Source organism: Hipposideros armiger, unplaced genomic scaffold, assembly GCF_001890085.2.
Source record: "Hipposideros armiger isolate ML-2016 unplaced genomic scaffold, ASM189008v1 scaffold_10, whole genome shotgun sequence".
In the NCBI taxonomy this organism is placed as follows: Eukaryota; Metazoa; Chordata; class Mammalia; order Chiroptera; family Hipposideridae; genus Hipposideros; species Hipposideros armiger.
In genome coordinates this window covers 3,032,617-3,059,927 of record NW_017731360.1, presented here as the reverse complement: position 1 = coordinate 3,059,927, position 27,311 = coordinate 3,032,617, and the positions used below count along the sequence as shown (strand labels likewise).

At 45.5% G+C, this 27,311-nt stretch overlaps 2 protein-coding genes across 5 annotated transcripts in view; both read left to right on the top strand.

Moving 5' to 3' along the window:
* The window catches only part of THRAP3 (thyroid hormone receptor associated protein 3), a 63,357-nt gene extending 41,251 nt beyond the window's left edge, over nt 1-22,106 (top strand). For 2 of the 3 annotated variants that reach the window (XM_019658490.1, XM_019658498.1), the window contains 10 exons: nt 2,306-2,477; nt 6,459-7,358; nt 9,387-10,100; nt 10,932-11,104; nt 11,843-11,954; nt 12,982-13,066; nt 14,962-15,149; nt 17,534-17,729; nt 18,573-18,713; nt 20,540-22,106. In XM_019658490.1, coding sequence (XP_019514035.1) covers nt 2,341-2,477; nt 6,459-7,358; nt 9,387-10,100; nt 10,932-11,104; nt 11,843-11,954; nt 12,982-13,066; nt 14,962-15,149; nt 17,534-17,729; nt 18,573-18,713; nt 20,540-20,761 — 2,868 coding nt within the window. In that variant the 5' untranslated portion in view covers nt 2,306-2,340 and the 3' untranslated portion in view covers nt 20,762-22,106. The remainder of the gene's footprint in view (nt 1-2,305; nt 2,478-6,458; nt 7,359-9,386; nt 10,101-10,931; nt 11,105-11,842; nt 11,955-12,981; nt 13,067-14,961; nt 15,150-17,533; nt 17,730-18,572; nt 18,714-20,539) is intronic. The other variant, XM_019658508.1, reaches the window with a different exon arrangement.
* A 774-nt stretch (nt 22,107-22,880) lies between these two features.
* The window catches only part of MNMIP1 (manchette microtubule inner protein 1), a 9,702-nt gene continuing 5,271 nt past the window's right edge, over nt 22,881-27,311 (top strand). Inside the window, exons 1-10 of one of the 2 annotated variants that reach the window (XM_019657744.1) lie at nt 22,881-23,211; nt 23,378-23,535; nt 23,630-23,693; nt 23,957-24,075; nt 24,305-24,395; nt 24,574-24,629; nt 24,736-24,781; nt 24,927-25,027; nt 25,149-25,235; nt 25,414-25,456. In XM_019657744.1, the coding sequence (XP_019513289.1) occupies nt 23,208-23,211; nt 23,378-23,535; nt 23,630-23,693; nt 23,957-24,075; nt 24,305-24,395; nt 24,574-24,629; nt 24,736-24,781; nt 24,927-25,027; nt 25,149-25,235; nt 25,414-25,456 (769 nt within the window). In that variant the 5' untranslated portion in view covers nt 22,881-23,207. Of the gene's footprint in view, nt 23,212-23,377; nt 23,536-23,629; nt 23,694-23,956; nt 24,076-24,304; nt 24,396-24,573; nt 24,630-24,735; nt 24,782-24,926; nt 25,028-25,148; nt 25,260-25,413; nt 25,457-27,311 lie in introns of both variants that reach the window. The other variant, XM_019657736.1, reaches the window with a different exon arrangement.

Genomic DNA, 27,311 nt, shown 5'->3' with positions numbered 1-27,311 from the left:
GCCGGACACTGCTCTGGAGAGGCAGTATGTTAGTGGTTACGAACACTGGCTTGGAGCCAGGCTGGCTGGGTTCAAATCCCAGCCCCACCACTTAAAGCTGTGTGCCCTTGGGCAAGTTAGGCACCCCATCTCCATATCCGCATCTGTAAAATGGGTTACAGTAATGCTTTTCTTGAGGATACAATAAGTTAAGAACACTTTTTAAGCATTTGTTGTTAACAAAAGTTCATAAATAACAGAAGTAAAACCAGTGAATCACTGAAGTAGTAATTAGTGAAAGTTTATTGTGCACATACCAAAAAGACAATACACAAACTCTGGTGTATTGATTAGGAGTTGGCTTGGGATGCCAGCTCTGAGCAGCAGGGCCCCGGTTTGGATCCCACAAGAGGGGCAGTGAGGCTACGCCCTCTACAGCTAAGATGGTGAACAACAGCTCAACCTGGAGTTGGGCTGCCGTGAGTCACTGGCAACGACGTAGGCTGCAGTGGGGCTGGCTGGCAGCGGGCATGAGCTTTCATGAGCTGCCATGAGTTGCTGTGAGCGGCCGTCCAATGGCCTGCGAGCGACTGCCTCACCTGGGAAGAGCACAATGATAATACCAACATGGGCCAGTGAAGCGACATCCACAACTAGATGGAAGAACAAAAGGACAGTAACTTGTCTGTTCCCCTTCCCCGATTCCCCAGTGCTGTTCCTCTCCTCCAATTCCCCAATAAAATCTTAAAAAAACAAACAAACGTGGAATAAGGTTCAGGGGTATGTTATAAAGTAGCTTATTATATAGTGAGAAAATAATATCATTTACTATTCACAGTGATTGGTTATAATATTAAGAGTTTTCAATGGTTACTCATATCAACCTAGAGAAACTGTTCAAGTTTCGTTTATGATTTCCAGAGGTATAAGCAAGAAATGACATAGGTCAAGGTAGTCTTGCAAAATAAACTAAATTCAACTTTCTTTGTGTGACTATACTGGTTTGTCTGCTCAGGGAAATTTCAAGGCTGGTCTCTGTGTTTTTATTTGAGCATTGTTTGGGGCATTAAGTAAATAAAGGAGATTTCTGCTAGTAGAGAGCTGAATTGATTTCTCCGGGGGGGAGGGGGGAGTACTGATTAAACCCTGGAGAATGACTGAGGGGCTATTTCTGATTGGGTGGCCAGAGCAAACCTCTGTGCAAAAAGCTTTTGAGCTGAGACCTGAGTAACAAAATCTGTGAAGTATTGGAGGGTGAAATGTTTGTTGATTATTATTTTCCCTTCATAAGCCAGGAGCAACATTACTTAAAATGGTCTTCTAAGTGATGCTAAGCAGTGAAACAGCGAGGTGTGATGGAACAAGCCCTGGAGTTTTGGCCTGGTTTGGCTATCAACTAGCATTATGATCTTTGACAGATCCCTTCTTCTTCCTGGTCTTTGGTAGACAAATGGTTTAGCACTTCAAGTTTTTGCTCCTTGGAAGATGCCCAAAGTTCTAGCAGGGTATAAAGGAGAATTAAGCGAGTCGGCTTGACAGTACACCTTGCTGACCAAACCCAAAAGACACTTGTCAGGGCAACTCTGAGGCCCCCTATTCATTCTTGTGAAGGGGGGAAGAAAAGGGAAAAAAAACCACAATTTTTTTCATGGCAAAATAGTCCTGAAAGAAGATTGACTCTTGATGCAAGTGACTAGCTAGAAGAAAAGTGATGGTTTTTCACTTTATAAATTACTTTAGTCTTATGTTTATGGATTGATACCTTGTATTTTACAGGGTGTAGTACGTGCTGTTGTGGTATTAGAATATTTGAGAATACTCTCACAGTTATAAAACCTTTTCTTTGGAAGTAAATATTAAGGATATGCCACATGGCTTTAAGATCCAGGGATTAGAGAAATGGTCAGAGGTGCCACGTACACCATAACCAAGATATCATTGCATAGGGTTTCTTCTTTTAGAACTTGGGAGACCTGCCTCAGGCCATCTCAGGTCAGCTAACTTAGTCTGCAAAACCTGTTTGCTTATTGAGAAAAGACTGCACCAAATCATTGCTAGCTAGCTCCCCTCATTTTTGCCAGTGTTTTATTTTATAGTGTTCCTCAGTTGGAGTTACATGTCAGGTTTTCCATCTGCTGCTGTGGTTTGGTCTGTTTGGGATTGTACTGCTTAGAAATCAAATCCTTTTTGAGGAAAGGGCTAAGAATGTTTTTTTTTAATCAGTTATCTCATCTGTATTTTTTTTTAAATGTTTCTGAGTCTCCAAAGAAGTTCAAGTTTGCAAAGGGACTCATTTGTTTGAATCTATTATATTTTCTTACATTAGGTGTAATTGAAAAGTGACTGACCCTCTCTGCAGAGATGTCAAAAACAAACAAATCCAAGTCTGGATCTCGTTCTTCTCGCTCAAGATCTGCATCAAGATCTCGTTCTCGATCATTTTCGAAGTCTCGATCTCGAAGTCGATCTATCTCTCGTTCAAGGAAGCGCAGGCTGAGGTAAGGGATTGTGATTGTATATTGATATAATCATTGCATTGGGCAAGATGGGTCTTTGAAGATCTTTCGTCAGACTCTTTCTATGAATATCAAATAGAGTTGGGGGGTGACTTGAGGTGGAGGGTTGGGCTGTAAGATATTCCAGGCCTCTTCAAATGCTGCAAATAAAATCAGCTTTGCTTGCCATACTGTTTGCCTAATTCCTTTTCTCCTCTGCCAGCACATGTTTCTCATCTACTTTGGAAGAAAGAGCATTTTATTTTTATTTGAGCTGCATACTTCAAATCTCTACATCTGATTATTTTTCAGTGAAATATTTTTGGAGGCATGGACCAAAGTTTATTTTCATCATCAGCAAAGAAAGGATAGCTAAGAGGATTACTAGTACGATCAACATTGCAAGGAAAAGAAGTCCTAACCCACTAAAACAATTAAACCTTAAAAAACTTATCAGGAGTCATTTCTGTAAGCCTGTTGTGCCGATTACTAACAAGCTGCATCTGTTTAGTGAACACATCTTAAAAGTAATCTAAAAATCACTATTGTAGACAATCACTTTGTCTTCTTATTAAATGTGCAAATGATTCTTTTGAATTTATTTCCAGTATTCTTCAATTCAGTCAGTTTTCACACCTTTAGGTGGGATTTCCGTATTTCAGTTATGTCTCGGAATTAGGATGCCAAACCTCCAGCCTCTTTTCCTCTTGATGTGTTGTGAGTTGGGTTTTTCATTCTTTCAGTCTGTTCATTTTCTTTTGTGAGCAGATAAGAACCTTGCAGTAGATACAAATTTTATGTGTGTGTTAGGGAAGCATTGATGTATTTAAATACCAAAGGAGGATCTTTGCACAACTTCATTCTTTTTGTCAGAATTGCACCGGGCAAGGAGGTAATTTCTCGGTTTTTGCCATTTGGAACCCTACTGTTTATTTCAGATGAGTCTCTAGAATCCTTTTCTTAAATGAATTATGAAATTTAAAATAACCCTCAGGAAAAGTTGTTATGAAGCTTTATTTTTGATGGTTCCATAGTACTTTTTTAAAAGAGTATTAAACAAATGGTTGGTGGAATTTTTTTTCCTCTCCTCCCAACAAGAACAAGTCAATTTCTTAAATGAAATCTGTGAGAAGCCTGCCTGAAAATTAATTTCAGACCAGAAGTTAAACAAAGTAGATATGCATAAATATTAATGACTCCAGTATAATGTAGAATAGGAAGTTATAAATTTTGAGTATCTCCTTCAAACAAAAGAAATGTTAGGGTTTTCCCCCTATTTTAATCATAACATTACACCTTAGGGATAACCACTTGTAGCTTTTTTCTCTTCCCCATGTTTTTTTGGGCATGCATTTTCATCCCAAGATTTGTTAACGCCCTAGGCTAGATGGAGTCTGTCTGTAGCCCAATTGTGTCAGAGTCTATATAAGTAAAATTCTATCTCACCTTCTCATCCTCCCAAAAAAGAAAAGGGAAAACCCACTAAATATACTTACCCCTACCTCAGGAACTTGCTGTCATGGCCTTGGGCAAAGACTCTAAATAACTCCTACTTTGCACCTAGAGTTTTTTTTATTTGGGCTGTTTAGACCTCAGTTCTAGATCATTTGGTTCTAAGAAGTAACATTTTAAAACTTAATCTAGTTAAGTGAAACTAAATAATTGGTTGAAAAACAAAAGGCTATACAAACAACCAAAACTGAGAGACAAAATTGAACTGACACAAATCAAACTGAAAAATGTTAATCAGCTTGGAAGGATTTGTGATAGCTGGAACTCTGGGCACCTCTGTCTGGACGGATCTCTCTATTCTGCAAATAATTTGGCATGGTCATTGACTTGGCAAATGAGGGAAAAATATCTTAGGCAGGCAATATGTGCTGGGGTACGAGAGCCACTTTATGTGCTATCTTATACCTAGAAGATTGTTATTTTGAAGGCATTCCTCTACTAGAAAATATGTTTTTATACTTAATTCTAGTCTTGACTTCTTTGTTTTTTAGAAACAGATAAATTTGCCGCTGGATGTTCAATTCTTATTTCTGGCTTATCTGTTTCATGACTTTTTTTCCCTTTTGTTTTCCCTCTCCTACAAGGAAAGTGTACTATCCAAAGAGTTTGAGAAACCATGCCTTTAAATTAATTTAACTGCTGAGTTCTACAGAATTGGAGAAAATTGATTGTTTCCTTGTATTTCACAGACTGTATCCTTTTAAGCGACTTCTCGTAAATAACTTCACTTGCAATCTGCAGAGACTCATGTTCCTGCATCTGTGCAATGACTGCGGGTTTTGGATGCAGTGTGCCACAGGGCCCTCACTAGTACTTGGTGACAGAAGCAGCAATAGCCTCTGAGGATGGGAACATGAATTAAACCCTCCTTAGTGCTGGAGGTGCATCACCTCCTTCAAGTATAGCCACTTAATTGGGTCAGACTCAATTTCATAGCCTGCACCTGCCTCTTCCTCCTTCTTTTCTTATATTATACTGTTTTCGATTGAAAAGTATGGAAGGTAAGTTTTTTTTTGTTTGTTTGTTTTTAATTGTACTTAAATAGCAACCATTAACAACCAGCAGTATGATGCGTGCTTTCCAGTTACTCTTAGGTTTGGGGTAAAGAACCTGAGCCACTGCAGGGTAATAAGTAGTAGAAAACCAATCCCACTTTATCTCCTTTAGATTAAATTAAACATAAGTTTCTTCTTTAAAATACCATTTTGTTTAGTTGTTAAAGCCTGTCACATTTGCTACATGGAGTTTTCTGTAAAATAAACACACAAAATGCATCTATCTTTCCCAGTCAGGCCTGATATGACAAGGCCTGCTGATTAACTGAAGGATTTTTATTCTATATGTAAAGAAAATATTTTTGGAAAGAATTTTCTAGTAATTTTACATTTTTCCAGCTAACCACTTATAGGAGTAGTGGTTAATGTTAATGATCTATATCATAGTTGACAAGGCAGGTGGTATCCAAGAAGTCCCAGAGAGTTTTTACACCAACAAGTATAGTTCTTGGCTGTTTGATGGAAACAAAGCTCCCTGCCTGACGTTGATAAGCCTGGCATTCATGGACACATACTTTTTACAAAGTTAGGCTACTGTTTAATCCCCGTGGTTCTGGAAATGTTCCTTTGCTAAATTAAGAGTTCTATATTTTTAAATGATTAAGAACACAACACTGGGTTTTAGGTTGACTTGAAAGATGTGCAGCGGGACGAGTTTTTGTAGTTCTCTGTGCGCATCTGTGTACTCGGTGTCATATGGTCAGATAGTGCCCTCTTGTGGTACCTAGACAGTATCTTGTAGCTCAGCCACAGACACTGACCTAAATTAAATTAAATAGACCATTTCCAGGTCCCCAGTCAAAAAACAGTATTTGTATACTCTGCTGTTCTGATTTCAGTTAAAAATCTTTAAAGCTTTGAATAGTCGCGTTCTCGAGGTCCCAATTGAAGTGTTCTTTGGTTTAGACCTGTTACTGTATTTTTACAAGCCCGGACCTTAGTAGAATCTAAGAAATGAGCCCTGCACAGATAGAGGTGGGAATAGGATGGAGAGTGTTCTAACAGTGCAGAGGCCAAAGGGCCTGAAAGTTACCGGTAGGTACTGTGTCTTGTGGTTCTTCCTCATTCTCAGTGACCTAAGGACCTGTAGAACCAACCCCCTGTGCCTGTGGAACTATGAGCAGCCAGTATGCTGTGTTAAAGTGGTCTTTGCATTAAGAATGTGTCACTGTAAAAATCTCCATTTAAAATGTGCTGTAATATTAATGAAGCAATCTCGGCATCTCATTTGGCAAAGTAATTTTTAATCTATATTTTGGTACTTAATATGGGCCACAAGCAGTGGGATGAAATATTTAACTGTGCACCCCAAGAGCAGGAATTTCAAAATGTTACTCTTTCATTGGCAGGTTTTTCCTGAATAAAAATGCTTGTGTCAAAAATTCAAACATTCCCCCTCTCCCCATCCCCCTTTCAGCTCTAGGTCTCGTTCCAGATCATATTCTCCAGCTCATAACAGAGAGAGGAATCACCCACGAGTGTATCAGAATCGGGATTTCCGAGGTCACAACAGAGGCTATAGAAGGCCGTATTATTTCCGTGGGCGCAACAGAGGCTTTTATCCGTGGGGCCAGTATAACCGAGGAGGCTATGGAAACTACCGCTCCAATTGGCAGAATTACCGGCAAGCATACAGCCCTCGTCGGGGCCGTTCTCGATCCAGGTCCCCAAAGAGAAGGTCCCCTTCACCACGGTCCAGAAGCCATTCTAGAAACTCCGATAAGTCTTCCTCTGACAGGTCAAGGCGCTCCTCATCCTCTCGTTCTTCCTCCAACCACAGCCGAGTTGAATCTAAGCGCAAGTCTGCAAAGGATAAAAAGTCCTCTTCCAAGGATAGCCGGCCATCTCAGGCTGCCGGGGATAACCAGGGAGACGAGGCCAAGGAGCAGACGTTCTCTGGAGGCACGTCTGAAGATACAAAAGCATCTGAGAGCTCGAAGCCGTGGGCAGATGGCAGCACATACAGTGCTGGTTCTGCATCACGGGCCTCGGCAGTTTCCGAGCTGAGTCCCCGGGAGCGAAGCCCTGCTCTGAAAAGCCCCCTCCAGTCTGTGGTGGTGAGACGGCGGTCTCCCCGTCCTAGCCCTGTGCCAAAACCTAGCCCTCCACTTTCCAGCACATCTCAGATGGGCTCAGCTCTGCAGAGTGGTTCTGGGTACCAGTCTGGGACACACCAAGGTCAGTTTGACCATGGCTCTGGGTCCTTGAGTCCATCCAAAAAGAGCCCTATGGGTAAGAGTCCACCCGCCACTGGCTCCACATATGGCTCGTCTCAGGAGGAGGAGGCTGCTGCGGGAGGAGCAACCTATACAAAGAGGCAAGTATCTCGTTTCCCCTGCCTGGTTGTGTTTATCTCACCAGCTGGCAGTTTAGTTGTAGTGTGATCCAAGCTAGAGCTCTGATTAATCATGATAAGGTAATCCCCATTTCCTAAACTTTGCATTAGCAAACTTGAAAAGCGTCACCTAAGGAAACCTTAAGCTTAACTCCAGCTTTCCTACCTTCCTGAATTTTTATTGCAGCATAAAGTTTCTTTATAGACTACTCTGCAGTGATGTTTTCACATTTAAAATTGCCTTGGATTCTGCCAATGTAAGCCAGAGAACTGTAGAGATTTGTGGGTCAGCTATCAAAAAAATATGGTCTTTGTCAAAATGAGTGGCTATTGGAGCTGTTAGACTCTCTAAGACCCACCCTGTGATGGATCTACATGGTGAAGAGCTGCAGCCTCGCACCCTCACACCCTCCAGTTGAGGAGACTGGGCAGAATGGGCAAGTTCAAGGCTTAGTCCAGGAAGGCCTTGTTTTAAAATTGCAAGGTGGGTGTATGATGTCCCAGTAGAAGCCATCCGGGCTGCGTGTTAGGTCGTGGCAGTGCTTCCGTCTTTGTACCCTGGGGGACATGGTGAGTTGGAACCTGAATCTGTGTGTGGTTGGATGGACTGGGACAGTAGAGATGTAACAGGGACGTGGCATTGGGACCAGATTGTCAAGAAGGACTTTACCGGGCAAGTGGTTTCCCTTTGTCTTTTCTTAGCATATTCTTTGATGTCCTGCTGTCCTTTGATTCTGTTTTTGCCATATTAACGTGACTATAACTTGGTTAGACTTTCTCGATTAAAGGTACAAATGAGAGGTTCAGAATCTGTACTTTCCAGCCTTCAGTAAGTCTACTTTAAAATACAAGTTTTGTTCCTTGTCAGAACTGTGAATGTCATTAGAAGACAGTCTTGGGCCTGAGCTCTGCTTTTCCATAAGAAAGAGTAGGATGATTTCTGCCCCCTCCCCTCAATTAACATGTATTTTGTTTTTATTTGTGTTTGCAGTATATTTTATATTTAGATCTCCTAGGTGACTTGAAGCAAATTTGAAGTCTCTTTTGAGACTTGTATTTCCAAATGTGAGTTGTATAAAAGCAAAACAGTCCAAGGTTGAACATTCTATGTTAACTTTGCTGACAGCAGATTGTAAGTGACTGAGTGAAGGTTGGATAAGACCTTAATTTTTTTTTTTCCTAGACCACTTACAGGTAAGTAGGTTTTTGTTTTTTGGTATCCAAAAAATTACTTTTGTTATTTTCTTTTTGGTTGCTTTTGTAAGACACAACTCCACGGACCGTATATTTTTCTCTTAAATGCCAAGTTCCTAGATCTGTGATGGGGCAGTTTTTAAAAAAATTATTAGAAAGTAATCAAGTAGAAAGTCCTTTAGTAGCATTGGAATCCACGACATATTTGTTCAGTGATGCAAAACTTAAGACCATATAGTGCTGTTTCATTTTATTTTTTTTTAAATTAACTTTTTAAAGATTTTATTGGGGAATTGGGGGAGGGGAACAGCATTGGGGAATTGGGGAAGGAGACCAGCTATTTGTTGTTCTTCAGTCTTCATTGTGGAGGGCGCCAGTCGCCACCTGGCTTCCTGTCAGCAGCTCGTGGCCTGTAAGCTCAAGGTGCTGTATTCAGTCTTAGTTGCGGGTGGACGTAGCCACCATCCCACATGGGAGTTGAACCAGCAGCCTTGTTGTTAAGAGCGCACGCTTTATCCACTGAGCCATCCAGGCGGCAGCTTAGCTCAAGGTGCCGAGTTCAGTCTTAGTTGCGGGTGGGTGTCGCCCACCATCGAACAGGCAATCTTGTTACACCAGCTGAGCCATGCTGCCACCTGTTGGCAGCTCAGCAACAGCTCAGCTCGGGCGCAGCCTCACTGGCCCATGTGGGAATTGAACCGGCGGCCCTGTTGCTTAGAGCTCACGCTCTTAACCAACTGAGCCACTCGGCCCCCTGTTTTAGACCAAGTTGCTTAGGAAGCCTTTTGTGTGTCTCCCTTGTGTTTTTATAACTAGGTATCTAGATGACCAGAAGACAGAGAATGGAAAAGATAAGGAACAGAAACAAACAAATATGGATAAAGAGAAAATGAAAGAGAAAGGGAACTTCTCTGATACCGGCTTGAGTGATTCGAAAATGAAATCTGATCTGTTTTCTTCCAAAACTGATTCTGAGAAGCCTTTTCGGGGTGGCCAGTCTCCCAAAAGGTATAAGCTCCGAGATGACTTTGAGAAGAAGATGGCTGACTTCCACAAGGATGAGATGGATGACCAAGATAAGGACAAAGCTAAGGGAAGGAAGGAATCTGAGTTTGATGATGAACCCAAATTTATGTCGAAGGTCATAGCGGGTGCAAACAAAAACCAGGAGGAGGAGAAGTCAGGCAAATGGGAGGGCCTGGTGTATGCACCTCCGGGGAAGGAAAGACAAAGGAAAACAGAGGAGTTGGAGGAGGAGTCTTTCTCAGAGAGATCCAGAAAGGAGGATCGGGGAGGGCTCAAGAGAACCGAAAGTGGGCACAGGGGGTTCGTGCCTGAAAAGAATTTCCGAGTGACTGCTTACAAAGCAGTCCAGGAGAAAAGCTCATCACCTCCCCCAAGAAAGACCTTTGAGAGCCGAGAGAAGCTAGGAGCCAAAGGAGACTTTTCCACGGGGAAGTCTTCCTTTTCCATAACTCGCGAGGCCCAGGTCAATGTCCGGATGGACTCTTTTGATGAGGACCTTGCAAGGTGAGATGCAGTCCTTGATCAGGGCTTTAGTGGCCTAAGTGGTGTCTCCCTGAGGACATTTTGGAACCAAGACAGGCCCCTCCTGTGTTTCCCCTGCTGTCCATGTTTCAGTGCTGATAACCCTCGAGTCCTCCTGTTTTTAGTAGAGAGTGTGTGTCACTGAGAAGATTATGTGTTGGGGTCAGTATCACAGGGGTGGTGAAGCCTGTTTCTTTAGTGACTGGCTTTTTTTGCTAGGCACCTTCTGTTACTTTTTTGCTCTCTATCCAGCACCACCATCCATTCATCCTGTTTTCCTAAGTGTGCTTAAGATATCTTTTGCTGCAGAGCCATCCAGGAAATGCTGTAGAGTTGGGGCTGTAGGGGACAGGGAGAACTTCAGGAAAGAGCGGTGAGGGCCAGGCTGTTTTTTACATTGGAAGTCTGCCTGGGCCTCATTCCAGTCACATCCCACTCGGCTTCATTGTATCACTTCACTGAAGGGCCCTGGCTGGCCACGCTAGTTGATCTTCTAAAATGCATTCGCATTTGTTGTGCATGTTGAAACCAGCAGTGACCCCCTAAAACAGAGTCACTGAGGTTTAACACTTCATCCTGCCTATTTGTTCCTATTACAGATTCCCAGTGAAAAAAGGGAAGAGATAGATTTTTGCATGCCCTTTTGCTCTGATGTATTGAGGCTACTTTGAACTTTGGAAGGGGGCAAAAAAAGGAACTTTGTGGATAACTTTAAAGCTCTTTGGGGAAAAAACACGTTGCATTTTTGTGGTTTAAATGTTCTGACTTTCTGTATATCTTGTTATATTGGACCTCCCTGTGTTTCTTTTTCAGACCCAGTGGCTTATTGGCTCAGGAACGCAAGCTTTGTCGAGATCTGGTCCATAGCAACAAAAAGGAACAGGAATTTCGTTCCATTTTCCAGCACATACAGTCAGCTCAGTCTCAGCGGAGCCCCTCCGAGCTGTTTGCCCAACACATCGTGACCATCGTCCACCACGTTAAAGGTGAGGCCTCCCTGGCCACACACTCAGCTTCCTTTGTTAAAAGCAGAAGGATGAGTGGGTGAATAAGGGAGCCTTTGGGGGCCCTTTGTCTTATCGAAAGGGCCTTTGAAGCTAGGAACTGGCTTCAAGGAAATCCCTTCCAGGAAGGAGTTTCCATTTTTTAATTACAGAGCTGAACATTTTGAATTGCTAATAGTAACCTGCGATTTTTGAGAATGAGAAAAATCCTTCACATGAAGGTTTAAAATGCTTGAAAAAGGAGGTATGAACTGAGGCTTTTCCAGCACCTCTGTCTATTCCTGTCCAGCAAGTGGAAGCCTCTAGAGGTCTCTTGTGGTGTGAATTTCTTCCCCACATTATTCCGCCACCTTCTGGGCAAATGGAGGTGGGTGTGTTGGGGAATGGCCAAGAGAAAGTGATGTAGAAGCTGGGTTGGGCCGGTTATAGATTCCATCTGAAATTGAAACTCAAGCGGGAGTTGGTGGTTTGATTGAAACGATAGTAAGCTCCAGGTTTCTCTCTTTGCATCCATGCCCTAAGATCAGGGAGCTACAGTGGCATTCCAGGGCCTAACATGGGATTGTGTCTGAACCAGCCTCCTTTCCTTCCTCTTTTTATTGTTTGTTGTATGAATTTGACTACTTCAGTCGTATCTCTGTGGCTGCGGGTTCATGCATAAAAGTTGAATATTGAGTCCGCTTTTGAAGGCATAATGTGTTTTTCTTTGAATCCCCACAGAGCATCACTTTGGGTCCTCAGGAATGACATTGCATGAACGCTTTACTAAATACCTAAAGAGAGGAACTGAGCAGGAGGCAGCTAAAAACAAGAAAAGCCCAGAGATACACAGGTGAGGACCCCAACCATAGACACCGGAGGTGATCATAAAAGACTGATCATCAGATACTAAACTTGTCACTAAACTTGTTTTTGTCACCTTAGGTGCATTTGCAGCAGACTTTAGGGTAACGTCCTTCAGAATCTAGGATAGAAGTGGGCATTGGTAGTTGTGAGTGGAAAGGACATGCTTTGTGACCACAGGTTTCTCATTTGGGGCCTGAGGAAGATAGTGTTTTTGATGTAGATGAACCCCTGTATTCTTGGGAGCGGGCAGATTGTAACCTGAGTTCACTGAGCTTTCTATAGGTAGAGTAAATGTAAGTTTTCTTTAAATAACCAGTGTATTTAATGTATCAATTTTTCTTTTGGAAGTATTTGCAGTGGGTAGGGGCTAGGGGTGGGGAAGCTTGTAGGATTACGTGAAAGGGTTTAAAAGCCCAGTAGGTATATAGAATTATTACATTTGGTTGCGGGAGTCTGTTTAGCAAATAGGGACTTTGTCTAGAAACAAAGTTGGCCTTATCTTTAATTTCTTAATAGTCAACTTTTACAGGCGGTAGAAGATCTGTGTTTGTACAGCAGTCTTGGATTTAGGGTCTTTTGGGGTCGTGTACATGCCAGGCATTCGTTTCTCACCCAGACCTAATCTCTAGGTGAATAATGGGCTGTTAACATTCTAATTCCCAAGATGAAAACTTCCTTTGAGGTTAAGCAGGGCATGTAGCTAGTCTTGATGTGAACTTGAAATTAGACATGTCTGTAGGTGAGTCGGTCTTCCTGGATGTAACATTACTGGGATGGATAAGAAGTTTCTTCTGTTTGAGTTTGAGAAGTTGGGATTTTTTGTGTGTGCATGTGCACACATATAGGGGAGTTGTAAATATATGAGCAAAGAGTATAAGTAATAAGTGTGTAAGTTATGAAGCATAGTAAAAAGGAATACTTATGATTCCATTACCCAACTTAGGAACTAAAATGTTATACAAACTATATTCACACTATGGAATATTAAACAATTTTTGTGTTTTCAATTTTAGGAGGATAGACATTTCCCCCAGTACATTCAGAAAACATGGTTTGACTCATGATGAAATGAAAAGTCCCCGGGAACCTGGCTATAAGGTGAACTGTTGCTTTGATCAGTTATTCCAACAAAATGAGTGCGTTGGGCATGAACTTGACAGAAATGTGTTTGTTTAAATTACTCTCTACTTAAGTTTGTGTTTTTCTTTTAAGGATGGGCATAATTCTAAAAATGAACTACAAAGGGTTAATTTTTATTAAATGTATCAACAACCTTTGTGAAGTGGTTAGAATATGGTAAATGACCCCAAAGTCTATTGAGGTGAGCTTGAGAAAAAAAAGAGAGGAGTTTTGGAACAAGTGCCCTTGATGAGAGAAGAAACTTTTTGTGATATTTTTCTGCTTGTAAGTATTATCAAATCAACTATATACATGCACTATTTCCAACCATGATTTCAAAAAGACATGCATGTCAGAGGAGAGTGAAATATTCATATCTTAACTGAGTAGACTGTTTTAAGCAGCTAGTCCAGTTTTTTTCTAACATTGTACCGTATCTATCATCTGTTGGTTAGTGTTACTTTAAAGCTAAACATTACTTTGATAGCCCAGCTACATTTGCAGTGATGTGCACGTAAACACTGTTATTAAGAGGGTAAAGCTTGTATGCAGTCTTTTGCTGTGAAATACTAGATTTGGGGCTTTAAAAAAGTCTTAGTGTTTATTGGCCTTCATTCACATATACAGTTGAAATTTAAGAATTAGAGGTGGCTCTTCAATGCTACTGAAACCTTTTCTAAAAATAGTAATCTTCAAGTTTTTCAAACAAATTGGTCTTATTGGTTGAATGTGATGAGAGGCGCTCTTGCACAATCTCTCTTCTCTTTCATCCCCCTTGTCTTTTTCTCCAAGTATCCACCAGCTTGACGAGTTAACATGTGAAATGCAAGGTTTTGAAACATCAAGAAGATGCCTGGTCCTCTGTGTCTCACAAAGCCAACTCATTAGAGGTGCTGCCTGCACTCACTGCCTAAGGGAGCAGCGGCTACATTTTTTTTTCTTTTTTGTCTTTGGAGGGTGCAGGGTCCCCGTTAGCGCTCTCAAAAACGGTGATACACAAAACTATTGCTACTTACCACACTTATTTCAACAAAAAGCTTAATAGTTTGTGTAAGTTAAATGTTAATACAGAGCGAACTATATTAACTCCCTTCCTCTTTTAGGGAGGTTTTACTTCCGTGAGACAAGTCCTAGTGTATAATGTCCCTGAAACCACCGTGTATCTCCACTCTCACTGAGCTTCCCAGGAACTGTTGAAACCCTTGCTGTGCTGGTTTGGAGTAGAAGGTGCTTGCTGCTGCTGGGCTCATACTGTGTCTGCAGCATACACTTCCTAGAAAGTTAGCAAAAAGAGTTTTTCTTTTTTCTCCCTCCTCCCCCCTTTAAAAAAAACTCTGACCTATTGCCACTTTATGAATTCTCCATTATGGTTTTTGGTACTCCCTCTTGAGAAATTTCTCAATATGACCAAGCTTTTTAAAAGGCTGCTTAAGTCTCCCACTGTCTGTCGTTGGACTCAGTACTCTGAGATGATTCCAAGTAGAGGAGAAGCCTGGGGTGGCTGCTGCAGTGTAGGTAGGGGAAGGATAGCACACGCATTTCCACTCAGCCAGAGCCCGCCTAACCAACCACCTTCCTGAGCTGGTTTTAGCCATCTCGACTTGTGTAGTAGACTGGCCACAGAGGAAACAAAGCAAGATCAATATGTAGCATTTTTAGGAGGCTATCATCATCACTACTGTAGAGAACTGGTTTGGGCTCTGAGGGATCCTTATGAAGTGACTTCCTGGGATATCCTGCATCCCTCCCATACGTGCAAGGTGCCTCATTTTCCCAGTGCTTCTCTGCATTGGAGTAGTAACCGCAGAGTATAGGGTGGTTGAGTTGGCAGCCCTGAATCCCCAAAACCTTCATTTTGATTTCTCTTTTGGCAGGCTGAAGGAAAATACAAAGATGATCCTGTTGATCTCCGCCTTGATATTGAACGTCGTAAAAAACATAAGGAGAGAGATCTTAAACGCGGTAAATCAAGAGAATCAGTGGATTCCCGAGACTCAAGCCACTCCAGGGAAAGATCAACTGAGAAAACCGAGAAAACCCATAAAGGATCAAAGAAGCAGAAGTACGTAAGCCTGTCTGTCATCTCGTTCAGATTCCTTAGTGGAGTCTCTTGCCTCCCCCTTTAGGCTGTACCTTCCAAGCCAGAGAACTTTGGGGTTAGGAGTGATAGCAATTTGTGCAGTTCTGTTTTTACACTACAGAGCCAACCATCAAGGCCCTAGTTTGAAAACAGAGCTTTTGTATCAAAGTAGGTGTGATCCTTGTCCAAAGAAGGCTTCCTGGGAGAGCGGCAGTTAATTTGGCCATAGGGACAGCATGGAGAAGCATTTGAGAGTTCTTTTTGTAGTTTTTTTAGACGTGTTCTTTCTCACTGCGAATCTTCATGGGGAGAGTTATATTTTAGAAATGGCTCAAAGTAATTGTCGGGTGCAAACACTTGTCAGAGAAACAGTGTGGAACCAGATATGACAAGATTGTTGATCTTAAATGCCTTTTAAACTAGTTGCAAGAGGTTATTCTTTAAACAAAGGTAGTGTTGTTGAACTTCATAGGGCAGCATGCATGCCAAGGTCCTGTTGTTGTTATTTACATTTTTGAAAGTTCCATGACTTTTGAATCATGTCTTGTTAAACGTAGCAGAGTCGAAGCCCCATACCTTCCCATAAGAAGCAACACCACTTTTGCTGTTTCTGGACCTCAGCTGGCAAGCATTTGTATATTCATTTGATTATTAAATCCTTTGAGATAAGCTGGACAGTTGGTGTGATACCCATTTTGCCCATTTGAACGATAACGAAGCTAAGCTCAGGACTATCAGTGAAAGCTCACAGAAGTATCGCTGGCATCAAAACTCAGGTCTTCTGTCCTACTTTGTCCCCTCTTCCACTGTGTACTTAGCACATGAGGAGCCCTGGCAGCTTCAGGGCTGCCCCGTAGAAACAGGACCTGATAACCGTCCACGTGAAGTGGAGATGGTAGCACAGTTGTCCTCGGTGCTACCACTGGTGGAAGAAAGGGTTAGGATTAGGGTAGTAGCCCCTCAGGCATTCCAGGTTTGGGTTTGGATTACTGATCCTGGTTCCTTTTTCTGGAACACATCGAGGGACAGTGCTGGGACTCAAATCTGGGGCCTTTTGGAGTTGTTTGAAAACCTCTTGATAGCACCAATTTCTGGGAGTCTGAGTTAAACATTTGAGTTATAAAAATCCTGTGACAATAACTTAGATTTCCCTTTTTATGGATAAATGCTAATAGGAGTAAAATATTTAAGTCCTTGAGCTTCTCAAATGTGGGGTTGGGAGGTGGGAGAGGGTCAAGGTGTTTTTCATAATGGAGGAGGATGAGGGAAGGGAGGACAACCGATAGGTCACTGACACTTGACTGGCTTCTTCCTGTAAGGCCTCCTCTACCCCTGAGAGCCTTGCCTTTCTGCCACCTTAGAGGCAGCAGATAACAACCTTCCCTAGGGGCAGGGCTGGCTCTGACCTCTAGTTGTAGACAGTGACTCATCGTAGTAATCTAATTTGCCCTAGCCTGTAATTTCCCCTAGATGAAGGGACGGGAGGGAAGGAACTGGAAGAGCTTCATCAGATCCTGTGCTTAACTGAATAACACAACCTGTTTGAGCTCAGTGGGAGGTGGGAGGTGTGTGGAGTAGTGGTGTAATTAGAGCTTGGTTTGAATCAGGTTCTGCTCAGCTCTGTCACCTATTGGCCTGAATCACCTATTGACAAAACGTGGACTACTGAATAATCATAGCTGCCCTTTACTGTGTGCCAGCTCTGTCAATGTCAAGTGTTTAAGCACATTGGGTTTTTAATCTTTAGAGCAACCCCACGAGACATGAGAAATACTTCCTATGAGAATATACTTCCTATATGAAATAAAAGTGGTATAAAGCAGGGCCGGCTGAGTGGCTCAATTGGTTAAGAGCTTGCTCAAAGGTTTGAGCTCTGACCAACAGCGGTTTGAGTCCTGCCCGAGCTGAGCTGCCACTGAGCTGCCAACAGGTGGCAGGATGGCTCAGCTACCAAAAAAAAAAAAAGTGCTTATAAAGCAGAAACAGGTGGTAAAATATAAAGCCTCTGGCCCGGTACCATATACATTGGACTCTCAGTGCATTGTTAGTTTCTTTCTGCCTTTGTAGTTTGTGCATATGTATTAGACTGAGCTTCCTGAGGCCATAGACTGGGTTTTGCTCCTCCTTACGTATATGTCTCGTGATCATCACAGGCTCAGACATAGATGTGTCACTGAATGTGACTGACAGAATTGGGAGGAAGCTCCCCAGGGACCCTGGGGGGTAAGTTGTGGCGGGGGGGTGGGGGTTGTTGAGGTTACTCTTCTTCATCACAGATAGTCTTGGTGGCCCCTGATGCAGGAGGCCCTCGCCAGGGGTCGTACCCGAGGGGCTTATTGATCTCCATGGCTCTTCTGTTCTCATAGGAAGCACCGGAGAGCACGAGACCGATCCAGGTCATCATCCTCTTCCTCCCAATCATCCCACTCCTACAAAGCGGAGGAGTACCCTGAAGAGACGGAGGAGAGAGAGGAGAGCACCACAGGCTTTGACAAATCAAGACTGGGGACCAAAGACTTTGTGGGTCCAAGTGAAAGAGGAGGCAGAGCTCGAGGGACCTTTGTAAGACCCTGTCCTCGCCCCTTTTCTGCAAGCCCCTGCTCCTACTAATTCTAATTATGTTTTTATCAGAATACCAGTTTGGGGCCAGCCGAGTGGCTCTGTTGGTTAAGAGCGCGAGCTCTGAGCAACAGGGTCGCCGGTTCGATTCCCACATGGGCCAGTGAGCTGTGCCTGAGCTGAGCTGCCAACAGGTGGCAGGATGGTTCAGCTGGTGAGAGCAAGTGCTCTTAACAACAAGGTTGCCAGTTGGACTCCTGCATGGGATGGTGGGCTACGCCCACTCGCAGCTAAGATTGAACTCGGCACCTTGAGCTGAGCGGCCATGAGCTGCCAATGGGCGGCCGGCTGGCGACTGGACTTGGAGCTGAGCTAGCTGTGCCCTCCACAACTAAGACTGAAGGACAAGTTGGCTGTTCCCCTTCCCCAATTCCCCAATACTGTTTCCTTTCCTCAATTTCCCAATAAAATCTTAAAAAAAATAAATACTAGTTTGGTTGCTCTTGATACAACCACAGAATCTGGTTCCCCATCACCTGGGCTCTTTATTTGTATTTTTCTAATCATAATCGCTGAGCTAGAGAATCTCTTAGAGCTTCTGGTCTCAGAATATCCTGGTATATCTTGGCTCCTGCTGTGTGTAGGGAGTCCCTTGTGCCGTGTTGTCCTCTGTCTAGGCTATAGACTTGAGATGAGCAGAAAGGTGAATGGCTAAAAACCAGTTGACCAGCATATTGACTGAAGGACAACTGCCTGTTCTGTGCCAGAAAAGGGAACAGAACATAGAGTTGTTTTTCTCCGTTCCTGACATGGTCCTTTGTTCCTTTTCCCCGTTTATTGCCACAGCAATTTCGAGCCAGAGGGAGAGCCTGGGGCAGAGGCACCTACTCTGGTAACAACAACAGCAGCAGCAACGATTTTCAAAAGAGAAACCGGGAGGAGGAGTGGGACCCTGAGTACACGCCCAAAAGCAAGAAGTATTACCTGGTATGTGTCTGGGGATAAGCAGGAAGGGCCAGGGGGCTTTTGGCACGCACAGTAGCTGACTCCAAGGCTTTAGTTGGTCTCTCCAGACCTGATGAAACCCGTGTGCAGGCATCTTGCACTGGGGGGGATGTATACTTGGGGGAGAGTATAGTGCTGGCAATATGAGTGTTCTCCAGAGAGGCAGTCCTGGCCTTGAAAGGGTTTATCATCTGAGGCATTCGGACTCCAGGACAAGCAAGAGGGTTGCTCTTCCCTTTTTAGCCCGTGAACTTGCTTTACTCCTCACCCATCCCCAACCTTGGCCTCCCTCCAGCCTCTACCAGGGATAGAGCTGTAACCCTTCCCCTAGGCCACAGTTCCACTTTGACACTCCCCAGTGCAAGATTGACAGGAAAGACAGCTCAGGATCTCTTTGAGGAAGGGGCTCTGTCTCCCCAATAAAATGCCACTGGGGCATCTCTCGTCAAGGCTGTTGGTCTTTCCTTCTGGGCCTCTCTCCCTGTCTTAGGTTGGGGCTCTTCTAGACTGAACTTCCTGGCCAATGAGCGAACTCTCTTGGCTTTGCTATGTCATTAGCAGGCTTCAATCCAAGCCGATGTGACTCTGCAGTAACCAAAGTAAACTAGGAATTGAGTCTGTCACCTGTGAGAAGGGCCGGTATGGGTCTGTGTTGTCAGCCGCACAGCTAGGAAACAGGCTGTTGTGTAGATGACTGTGTACAGCCACCTTCACTTTGCTAGGGCTGCTGGGAGCTGCTTTGAGACTCCTAGAGGAGCCTTGCACCTCTATCTAGGGTAGGGAAATGTTGGCTGGGCCCAGGATAGGTACTGGAGTGGGACTGCTTTTGAGGACGATTAAAAGCCATACCCAGCCCTGTTCCCTGCTCCTGTTTGCCACCTGAAGCAGCACTGCTGACCTGATGCATTCAAGTGTGTAAACAAGCAACCCTGGTAGGTAGCAGCTGGCCCTTTCGCTGAATTGACCCCCAGGAGCCTGGTCCTAGTTGCGTGGCTGGGTAGTTTACACTGTTGGAAGCCATGGGGCTGAGGAGGTAGCAACAACTTATAGTTTTCAAAATTCGTTCTTTCATCAGATCCTCCTTGTCTCTGATGAGATCATCAGAGCAGGGACTGTGATGTACATTTTTTTTCTACCCTGCCACTCCGCCTCTGTGCGTAAAACTGAAGAGGGGAGATAAAAGATGAGAGGCTGGGTTCTGGTCCTGTGTTGCCACTAACTGGTCTGAGACCATGATCAGGTCGTTGCTCTTGGTCTTGCTGTCTGTTCTTGGCTGGGGATGAGGGTGGGGGGCGTTGGGAAGTGTGGGAGCCCCAGCTCTGTGTTCTGAGTGTTGCTTCCTCTGTTGGCTTCCTGACAACCCAGATCAGACAGTTGCCTGTTTTGGTGTGATTGTCTTTCTCAGACCCATCCTTTGAGAGATGGTGTACTAAATAATATGGGTTATTTCAAGTTCCTAAGCCTGTTTCCTCATTTGCATAGTGAAGGGTGATAATGATAGGGTAGACGTGAGGATTAAATGAGATAATGCATGTGAAGGTCTTTGGGTGCTCAGTGAAGATTTTATCATCATCATATATTATAATGCCAATCTACTGCCTTAGCTTTCCTAGGCACCCAACTGAATATTCTCTTAGATCTGAATCAGTAGCATCTTTGGAGTGGGGAACAGGGAGGAGGACAGAAAAGGAGCAAAAGGTGGATCAGAGCATCCGTCCGTATGAGAAAGTCACATTTGGGTGGGTACAGAGAAGGTTCTGGCTCCTCTTGTTCACTCTGGCATTGATGGCAGTTTTCTTTCCTCTTAGCATGATGACCGTGAAGGCGAAGGCAGTGAGAAGTGGGTGAGCCGGGGTCGGGGCCGAGGAGCCTTTCCCCGGGGCCGGGGCCGGTTCATGTTCCGGAAATCCAGCACCAGCCCCAAATGGGCCCACGACAAGTTCAGTGGGGAAGAAGGGGAGATCGAAGATGACGAGAGTGGGACAGAGCACCGAGAAGAGAAGGACAGTTTACAGCCCACCACTGAGTAGGGGCCACTCTGGATGGGAGCCCTTGCCCAGGGGAGAGGCGCTGGGAAGATGGCTGGTGAAGAGCTAAACAGAAGAGCCCCAAGAAGATTCTGAAACACCCACCCCCACCCCCACCCCCCCAGCCATGCAGAATCCTAGTACAGCCCAAAGCATCCAGCATTCCTGGCGCCACCTCCCGCTAGACAGAGGTGGCTGGTTGTGGAGCCTGGCTGGGGTCAGGCCCAGCTCTTGAGCAGAACACAGCACATTGGGCTTCAGCTGTGTTTCTCATTTGTTGTTGGTGTGTGGGGTGGGGGCTGGGGCTGGGAGGGGAGAGCGATACTTGGATTTTGGTTTGTTCCCTATTAGAAACCAACAGTTTTGTTCTTACTTTCATTTCATTTGGAGCGAAGACTAATTTGATTTTCAATCTCATCTCTCTTATCCTGGTTTTAAAAGCCTTCCCTTTTTTTAGGCATATGTAGTAATATTAGCAGAAAGATTTAATTTGGGTAACTTTGATTCTTAAAAGAGAAAACAAAGCATGTGAATAAACATTGACGTGTTCACCTCAGTTTGGGACCAAACTGCTTGGATCTTTGTAAAACTCAGCTTTGTATGTCGAGGAGGAGTTCAAGGCCTTTCTGACCACCTTGTGTTCCCCTTTTCTGCACAGCCATGTATCACATGGTGTTGCTCCTAACCACACCCCACGTGTGTCCCCCATCCTCCCCCCATATTTTCTGATTTCTTCTGGGCTGGGCTTCCCATTCTCCACCAGCAGCTCCAGTATCCTAACTTTCTAGTCCTGCTGATCCTCTCAGCAACAGGGGGTGGAAACTGGATGGCAGTTTCTGGTCTGTTTTCTAAGATACTTCTGAATTCTATTATCTTTACAAATATAAGATGAGAAAATAATTTTTTCAATATTTTTTATTAATCTTTTTATAAAATGAAAAGAAACTCCTATGATCGATTAAGGAAGGTGGTTATGGCTGGGTGGTTGGTGGGGTTTTCTTTGTTTTTTTTTTAACCTTAAGCTTTACGTTGAAACATTCTCAGATGTTTGGGGGGAAACATCCTCTTAAAATGGGGTCCTTGTGCTTGCCTTCTGGGGAGGCGGTCCTGAGCAGGTGAATCATATGGCGTTTATGCATATGGTATATGCGGACTGCACCCACCTCTTGCCCCTCCAACCTTTGCCTCTTGGGTTGTTGTGCTACTTTCCCCTTACTTTGCTACATTTCTATAGTTAAGTTGGTTTTACTTGAATGATTCATGTTTAGGGGAAAAAAATGAAAACACTCTTAAAATTTGTTTCAACTCCTCCTGCAAATAAAAAAATAAATAAAGTGGCAGATGTAAATGGGCTCTGGTCATTGTCACGCGGTGTGTGTGTGTGTTGGGGGGTGGTAGACCTCTCCCATAGCAACTTCAGGGAACCTGCAAGACAAAATGTGGCGGCTAGGCCCAGGCTGTTGCTCAGCCCCCACAATCACTCATTCTGGGAAGTGCTTCAACGATCCCTCTGCTGGCGAATCACTATTCCCTTCCCAGTGGTTTTACGTCATCCTGTACCTTGGACACCTCAGGAAAACCAGATTTTTTCACAGTGGTGTCATGGGCAAGGCTTCCAAGGTGGTGGGGCAAAGGCCAAGGGGTGTGGATAGCAGCCATCTGTGTTTTCCACTGAGCTGGAAGATTACCCGAAAACCTAGCCCACATGGGTTGGGCACTAGATGGGTCCTTAACCTTCAGCCCTTGCCAGCTCTGGGCTTGGCTGTAGCCAGCAGAAGCCTTGAAAGCTAAAAATTCCTTCTTCCCACCTTATCCCCAAGGAGAATCTGGAGGTGCTTTCTGAAACCAAACTGGAAGCATCTTTGTGCCCTTCCTCTTCCCTTGAAGGGGACCAGGGAGGGATATGCCTCCCAGGCAAAGCAAAGTATACCAGCAGTAGCTTTGTGCACACTAGAGCAACCACTCCCATCCACCCAGAGTCCGCTGCGGAGCTGTTGCTGCCTGCAGGGCGGCTCCACCCTGGTACGTGCCTTTCCCCACCTCTTACCCTGCAGCTAAAAGCTTAGCAGCTGCGGGAGGGTAAACCAGGAACGCTCTGTGCTAAAGGTGGGTAGGAGCCTCAGGGCCAAGGTTGGGAGAAGGGGAGGCGTCAAGACAGGAATTTAGGTGACTAGGCAGGCAGGCAAAAGCAAGGTGGGGGAGCTGTGACCTCAGCACTGGCGGGAGACCCTGGAGTCCTCACCCCTGGGTTGGGGGCCGAACCTGCTGAGCCAGGCCGCCCTCTCCCACACCCACACTCAGCACCTGGAGCCCGACCCATCGGCTCGTGTCTCCGCCTCCTTCGCTACACAATCTCGCTCCTCGTCCCAGCCTGCCAGGGCCTAGTACTCGGCTGCCCGCAGGACCGCAGTCTCCTTCCTGCCCGGCTCTGGAGGGTGCCCTGGAAGCCATGGGTATGTGTAGAGGGTTTAGGGTGGCTCCTCTGCGCAAACGTGGAAACGGCAACAAAAGCCTACACCACCATCCTGCTCTTCTGTTGTCCTCTACACGGAGTGCGGGACTCGCGCCATGGCCAGGCGGCCCTGACTGGGCCCTTCTGAACCCCGCTTCCGCCCGCAGAGGTACTGGTCCTGGCGGGATACCACGCGCAGAAGGAGGGCGAGCTGAGTCTGGCTCCCGGGGACGTGGTCCGGCAGGTGTGCAAGGGACCAGCACGGGGCTGGCTGAGCGGAGAGCTGGGGGGCCATTGTGGCCTCTTCCCCGAGCGTCTAGTGCAGGTGAAGAGGGCCGGGGATGGGGATGGGGGTGGGGGCGTGTCTCAGTGCACCCCGGGGAATTGAGACCCCCCCTTCCCCGTGTCCTCATTTCTAGGAGATCCCGGAGAGTCTGCGCAGCGCGGGGGAGGCGCCGAGACCACGCTGTGCGCGCCGCCGAGGTGAGCGCAGGGGCCAGTGGGCGGGCGCGCGGAACCAGAGCGGTCCGGTACCCCGATCTCGCCCCGACGGGCGCGGCTCTGGGCGGGCCGCGGCTCTGGGCGGGCCGCTCGACAGCTCTGCGGTCTGATTGGTTCTCGAGCACAATACTCCGCCCTGGGGCGGGGTCTGGAGGCACGAAGGTGGACGCTCGCAGCCCGCCCCTCCCACAGTTCAGCGAACTGGGGCACCCAGCTGAAGCGGCCTTGCTCACGTCCCACTCCAGGTCGCCCCGCCAAATCTCGGGGCCCCCAAAGATGGTGCAAAGTGAACTTCAACTACAGCCCGGGGCAGGGGGACGAGCTGAAGTTGCAAGCTGGGGAGATTGTGGAAGTGATAAAAGAGGTGAGAGGATGGAGTGATAAGGGTTTGGGGGAAATGATGGAGCTTGTCCCGGGGTGTGGGGAGATGGGTGAAGTGAAGGTGTGGGTGATGGGAATGGTGAGGGGCTCGGAGATGGGAAAGTGAGGGAGCAAGGGAGGAGGGAGTCATTGGGACCGAATCAAGGGTGTACGATTTCTAGAGAGACACTTGGGGCAGAACCAGATACCCCTGCATCCTACCCTCTCCCTAGATTGAGGACGGCTGGTGGCTGGGGAAAAAGAACGGGCAGCTGGGAGCCTTCCCATCCAACTTTGTGGAGTTGCTGGACAGTGAGCCCCCAAGTGAGACCTGGATCCTGTGACCCCGTGAGACCCTGTGACCAGATTGCAATCTCCAATGACCCTCCCAGTAGCCTGAGCCTGTGATCCACACCTCCTGACCCTGTGACCCCTTTGACCTTTCCCATGACCTAACATGTGAATTAGCACCCCCCCCTTAACCTTCCTATCCCCCCACCAGGCCTTGGTAACTCAGACATGCCTTCCGTCAGCCCTGATCCCCAGCGGCCTCCCAAGGTAAGTTGATTGGAGAGGGCACAGAGGTGTTCCTCTGTGGGCACAGTGGGTTCCTCAGAGGGGAGTTGGAGGCTCAGTTTGTTCTTCCTCTCCCTGTCCTCACTAGCTGAGCAGCCTGACCTATGACAGCCCTCCAGATTACCTGCGGACAGGTGAGCACCCAGCCAAAGGGTCCCTTGGAACCCCCTTAAGCCACTCTGACTTTAGGGAGTGGGGACCCAGCTAGGCTGATGGAGAAGGGAGCCACTGACTGATTTGGGGAGGGGAGTTGGTTTCAGAGGATTGACTTCCCCTCAGTCTCCCAGCCTGAGACCTACAGGGTCCTGTTTGACTACCAGCCGGAGGCCCCAGATGAGTTGGCATTGCGGAGGGGGGACGAGGTGAAAGTACTGAGGAAGGTATGAAAGGCACAGGGCAGGGGAGGGTGCAGGGAAGGACCTGTTTAGAAGGGGTGGGGCCTGGGGGAGAAGGAGCTTGGGGACCTGGCTCACCTCCCCACAGCATCTCTCTCTCTCCCAGACCACAGAGGATAAAGGCTGGTGGGAAGGGGAGTCTCAAGGCAGAAGAGGAGTTTTCCCAGACAACTTTGTGCTCCCACCACCTCCAGTGAGTATGGAGCCAGACACTCAGGTGTGTGTGGGGGGTTGAGGGCATACAGGCTACTCTGGACATAGTTGGGGGTCATGGCGCTCACTGGGTACAGCGGGAGAGTCACCCCTAAATGAGGTTGGACCTAAAAATGTGGGGGTTCCTCTTCAGATTTCGATACTTCTTTTCTGCACAGATCAAGAAGCTGGCCCCACGAAAAGTGGTATCTCGAGAATCAGGTGGGTGTCTGGGAAGCCTGGGATTATGGGGAGCTGTCTGGGAGACCCATCGGTGTAGTTGCCTGTAAACACCCACAGCTCCTCAATGGTCCAGTACACCCCCGTAGGAGGTTAAGGATCTGATAGCAATGTATGTGGGTCAGCGTTTTTGTTAATACGTTCACGTTTCTCTGTGTCTTGAGAATGCAGCTATCAGTGTGTTTAGATTTGTTTAATTTTGTAAGAAAATGTATGAATTGATAGGCCTGGGTCTGTCTATGAGGCTGTAGTCACATGTCTTATAAGTGTGTATATGAATAGCTCTGTATATGTGTCTGTAGGGATGTGTGTGTTTTTAACCTTTTTTTTTTTTTTTAAATTGGGGAATTGGGGAAGGGGAACAGCCAACTTGTCCTTCATTCTTAGCTGTGGAGGAAGCAGTTAGCTCAGCTCCAAGTCCAGTCGCCATCCAGCTGCCCATCGGCAGCTTGCAGCTGCTCAGCTCAAGGTCCCGTGTTCAATCTTAGTTGCGGGTGGGTGTAGACACCATCCCATGTCAGTTTCGAACTGGCAGCCTTGTTGCTAAGAACGCGCACTCTATCCTGAGCCACCCAGGCAACAGCTCAGCTCAAGGTGCTGAGTTCAGTCTTTAGTTGCAGGCGGGCGTAGCCCACCAGTCGAACAGACAACCTTGTTGTTAGGAGCACGTGCTCTCACCAGCTGAACCATCCTGCCACCTGTTGGCAGCTCAGCCACAGCTCAGCTCGGGCGCAGCTCACTAGTCCTTGTGGGAATCAAACCGGCGACCTTGTTGCACAGAGCTCGCACTCTTGAGCAAACTCTTAGTCAACTGAGCCACTCTGCTGGCCCTCTTTTTAATCTTTTAATGTAACATGCCAAAAATATATGCAAAATATATGTTTTAAAGCTTAATGAACACCATGGTCTATCACTCAAACCCAAGAACTAGCACATTGCTAGTAGTCTGTGCATGCCTCCTTTTTCCATCCTGCTGCTTCTCCCACACCAAAGGTAACCACTATCCTGAATTTTGAGTTTATAATTCCCATGAATTTTTAAGTTTACTTACATATGTATGTGCCTAAACAATGTATCACTTAATTTATTTTTGCTTGTTTTTGAGCTTTATAAAACTGGTATCATATGTTTATAGTCTTCTGACACTTGCTTTTTCCAATCAGCATTACGTTTCTAAGATTTATCTGTGTTGTGTGTAGATGTAGTTCATTTATTTTTCTCTGCTATATAATATTCCTTGTAGGGAATTACTGGTTTATGTATCCCATCTCCTCCTGATGGACATTTTCCTTGTTTCTGTTGGGTTGTCAGAAAAGTCATGATGCATTTTTGCAACAAAAAACAGGAAAAATATGTCATCACTTTTCCGACAACTCAATAGTTTTTACTATTTTAAATAGTTCTGTTATGAAGATTCGTGTGCCTCTCTTCTGGTATGTAGGTATAATTGCTTCTCTAGGATATATTATAATTCTAGGAGTGGCACTGCTAGATTATAGGGTATGTAAATGTTCAGCTTTTATGAGGTAAAGTCAAGTCAAATTGATTTCCATAGTGATTATACATTTCAACACTCCACCATCTGTGTATAAGAGATCCTATTGATCAAAATCCACGTCAACACGTGGTATTAGCAGATTTCATTATTTTTGTGAATCTCATAGGTACAGAATAGCAACTCATTGTGGACTTAATTTATTTCCCTAGTTAGTAATAGTTTATTGGAATTCTTTATATGTTCTTAATATCAATCCTTTATGGGTTACGTATGCTACAAATATCTTCTCTTCATTTGTGGCTTGTCTCTCATTTTATGATTTTTCTTTTTTTTTTTTTT